This window comes from Acanthisitta chloris, unplaced genomic scaffold (assembly GCF_000695815.1).
Source record: "Acanthisitta chloris isolate BGI_N310 unplaced genomic scaffold, ASM69581v1 scaffold29374, whole genome shotgun sequence".
NCBI classification, from domain to species: Eukaryota; Metazoa; Chordata; class Aves; order Passeriformes; family Acanthisittidae; genus Acanthisitta; species Acanthisitta chloris.
This window is the reverse complement of record NW_008670366.1, coordinates 12,203-15,620: the sequence shown is the minus strand read 5'-3', so window position 1 is coordinate 15,620 and position 3,418 is coordinate 12,203. Positions and strand designations below refer to the sequence as shown.

Here is a 3,418-nt window from a genome sequence, read left to right as displayed (position 1 = left end):
CCGAGAGGAACACCTGGGACAGACCCAGCACATGGCAGGTAGGAACATCCCGTCCCTTTGTGGCACCATCCCGAAAGCTCCATGTGGACTCTTCCAGCTAAGCACCTCCCTTCCCAGATCTCCAAAACACTCCAAGGACCAATCTGCTCCCAACCCTTTTTGGAAAGTGGTGGATTCATGCAGTCAAGAGGCTGTGGGTACCAAGACTGAGCTAGCTGGGGGAAACTGTAGAGGATCGGGAAGCAGGACTTGCTGGTGGAAACCTGCTGCTGAAACAGATTCCCTGAAGAATTCAAGCTTCTGGAGAAGTCATTTTAACCCACATTTAAGCCTGACCTCACCATCCCTTACCTTTCTTGTGCTTCTCTTTCAAGACGATCTTCACGGTGGTGCCACCTGCTCCCTTGGGTTTGAAGCTTCTGGGAATGAACTCCAGGGAAGAACTGAGGACAGTGGACACAGTGGCTCCAGGTGGCTTCCTGCCCATCACGTCCCCCAAGCACTGGTCTTGTGAGTGCCTCTGTGAGCAGCCAGAGGAAAGAAAGAGGCTCAGACCCAGGCAACCAAGTTGTTCTCATTCCAAAGCATGCTGGAACAGTGTCCTGCACACCTCCCACCAGGAGTGGAAGGTCCAGAGACCACAGGGACAAGCAATGACCCAGAAGCCATAGGATCACAGAATTGTTCAAGTTGGAAAAGCTCGCTAAGCCCATAGAGTCCAACTGTTCCCCCCAGCACTGCCAAGACCACAACTCACCATGTCCCCAAGTGCCATATCCACATGGCTGTTAAATCCCTCCAGGGATGGTGCCTCCATCCCTGCCCGGGGCAGCCTGTGCCAGGGCTGAACAACCCTTTCCATAAAGAAATGTTCCTCATATCCAGCTAGAACCTCTCCTGGCACAGCTGGAGGCTGTTTCCTCTTGCCCTGTCCCTTGTTCCCTGGGAGCAGAGCCTGATCCCCACCTGGCTACACCTCCTGTCAGGGAGTTGTAGAGAGCGAGAAGGTTCCCCTGAGCCTCATTTTCTCCAGGCTGAGCCCCTCCCAGCTCCTTCAGCTGCTCCTCATCAGGTTAGTGCTCCAGTTCCATTTCCCCTCTAAGAGGTGCTGAGTAAGTTAGTGTCAATGTCCCACACTGGCATGTGGGTCATCCTTATTGGGACATCACCTTTCTCTTCCCATGCTTTACCCAATGCCCTCAGAGAAGCATGTGAGGTTCTACATTGCTAACACACGCAGGAAAATGGGTTGGACTTTCCTAGATGCCCCCTGGGAAACTGAGGACTGGCACGTCTGAGACCCAAATACGATCAGAAAGGTAAGGGTGGGCCATATCCTTCTCTCTCTCTCACCTGGTGGGCACCTGGAGGGTTGGTGTGGGGCTGCCAGCCAGCAGGACTGAAATCCCAGGAACACCTCAAGCTTCCCAGACAAAACTCCTGGGACCAGATGTGCAGCACAAAGGGTCCCCTTGTGCCTATTTTGGAGGTTTTATAGGTGGTGGAGGTGTGCCCCTGGCATTTCACCCAGCAGTATGGAAAAGGGCAGAGCCAGGAGCTAAGTGACCTAATCCCACAGACCTGGCATGAGTTGCCCAGCTCTGAAATGTCACTGTGAAGGAACCCTTGGAAGCCAAGGAGTCATTTTTTCCTTGCTGGGACTGCTGATACAAACAGCCAGGGGAAGGTTCAGTACTGCCCTCCCTGTGGGAGTTAAGACTGAGAGACAGGACACCATTCAGCCCAATGGGGAGAGGAGAAACCATCTCCTGAAGGAAAACCCCTCAAAGAGAGACTTGGGCCATCTGACTCTGGGCGAGGGTCACACATGGCTGTTGGTCTCCTCTGGGCCTGCTCTGTCCATATTCCTTGGCTGTTTTAACCTATTGGCCAACCTCAACCAGGCTGGCCAACAAGGAGGAAAATGGTCTTAGATTTTCAGTTCCTGCAGGTCTTTTGCTCTTCCAAAGATATCAGAGGTCACAGAATAATAGAATTGGAATCATCTAGGTTGGAAAAGATCTCTAAGGTCATAGAGTCCAACCCTTAAGCTAACACCAGGTCCACCACTAAACCATGGCACTAAGATGCTTCAGAGGAAGAGTAGAAGAGTATTTCTCCGGTGGTCTGAGGTCTCAGCCTGAGCCCTCACCTAGACTCAATGCCAAGACATGATTCACCTGCAAACCAGGTGTCCATGGTTCTACTGTCCAAGAACCTGACTGCCCTCCGAGACCTGCTAGGGGTCATTTCTTTGCAGAAGACAATGGCGAACGAGCTGTTTAACAGGACTGTGCTAGAAGCAATAATCTGAGTTTTAAAATGCAAATGTCACGTACAACACCTCTGTTTAACTGCAGGGGTTCCTCCTCCGTGGCCTTCTCATAGGAGCCATCTGCAAGGAAAAAACATTGTCCTATGAAATGCTGCAGGGCTGGGTGGAGTTTTTCTCTCTCTTTGACTGTCCCACCTGAGAGGTCTGGAGAGAGGGAAGCTTTGAATATTCCATTCATGTCATCCAAAGCACAAGGGGGTTGTACCATAAAAACCATTTTATCCCACTATCAACAACAGCTTGGCTCCAAGAAAGACCCAACCTTGTAGCTTCTGAAGCTAAGTGGCATGAGAACACCCCAGAGGTAGAGTATGAGGTGATGGTGATGATTAAAAGGAATTCAAAGATATTTCTCCCCAAGTCAATGGCATGTCCCAACTGCACCAAAGAAAACTAGGAGATAGGAACACAGATTGCAGGAGAGAGTTTGGAGGAGGCACCTGGAGGAGGTCATTCTATGTCCATGGCCAAGAGACCACCATGGCCTTCCAGCCTCATAAATATTTATTGTATTAAAGAGTCATTTTTTGCTGTGACTTCATTGTCAGCAGAGTGTGAACTTCCCCATCCTTTCTTGGATCTGTCTCATCTGGGGACAAGGAGCTTGATTCTCTCTTCCCTCTCCCAGGTGTGAGGCAGGGGAAACAGCAGCAAAGTCAAGAGTTTCTCCCCCATGGAGAGCTGTGGGTGTGGAACTCACCCATGCTGTACTGAGGTGGAAGGGGGTTTTTCCCTGACTGTCCTGGAAACTTTCCTGGAGCAACATCTTTACATGGTCCATACAGCCATCTCCATCCTAAATGACTTTGTCCTCTATACAGGTCACATCTCTTGCACAATGCACCAGTGGCATGGCAAAGAGCTCAGCCCTGCTAGCATAGGGGTTGCAGGGAGGCAGGACACAACTCTGTGTATGAGGGGAAGTGGGGAAGAAAAAACCTAAGCCCTCATCTTTTGTTTCTTGGTGAAACCAAGAGGTGGCAAGTGGCCAGATTTACAGCACAAGCTTCCGAAATTCTGCTAAAGTAGCTCCTGCCAGAAAGTGGCAACCAGATAGAGTGTCCCAGCCCTCATTCCCAGCCT

General features: G+C 50.8%; 1 protein-coding gene across 1 annotated transcript in view; it reads right to left on the bottom strand.

Moving 5' to 3' along the window:
• Positions 1-3,418, bottom strand: part of CHRDL2 (chordin-like 2) — a gene marked incomplete at its 5' end in the record, with an annotated part of 18,440 nt that overhangs the window by 10,510 nt on the left and 4,512 nt on the right. The window contains 3 exons of the mRNA XM_009073656.1: positions 352-520; positions 2,340-2,395; positions 3,417-3,418. The exon at positions 3,417-3,418 is cut by the window's right edge and continues 92 nt beyond it. Of these exons, the coding sequence (XP_009071904.1) occupies positions 352-520; positions 2,340-2,395; positions 3,417-3,418 (227 nt within the window). The remainder of the gene's footprint in view (positions 1-351; positions 521-2,339; positions 2,396-3,416) is intronic.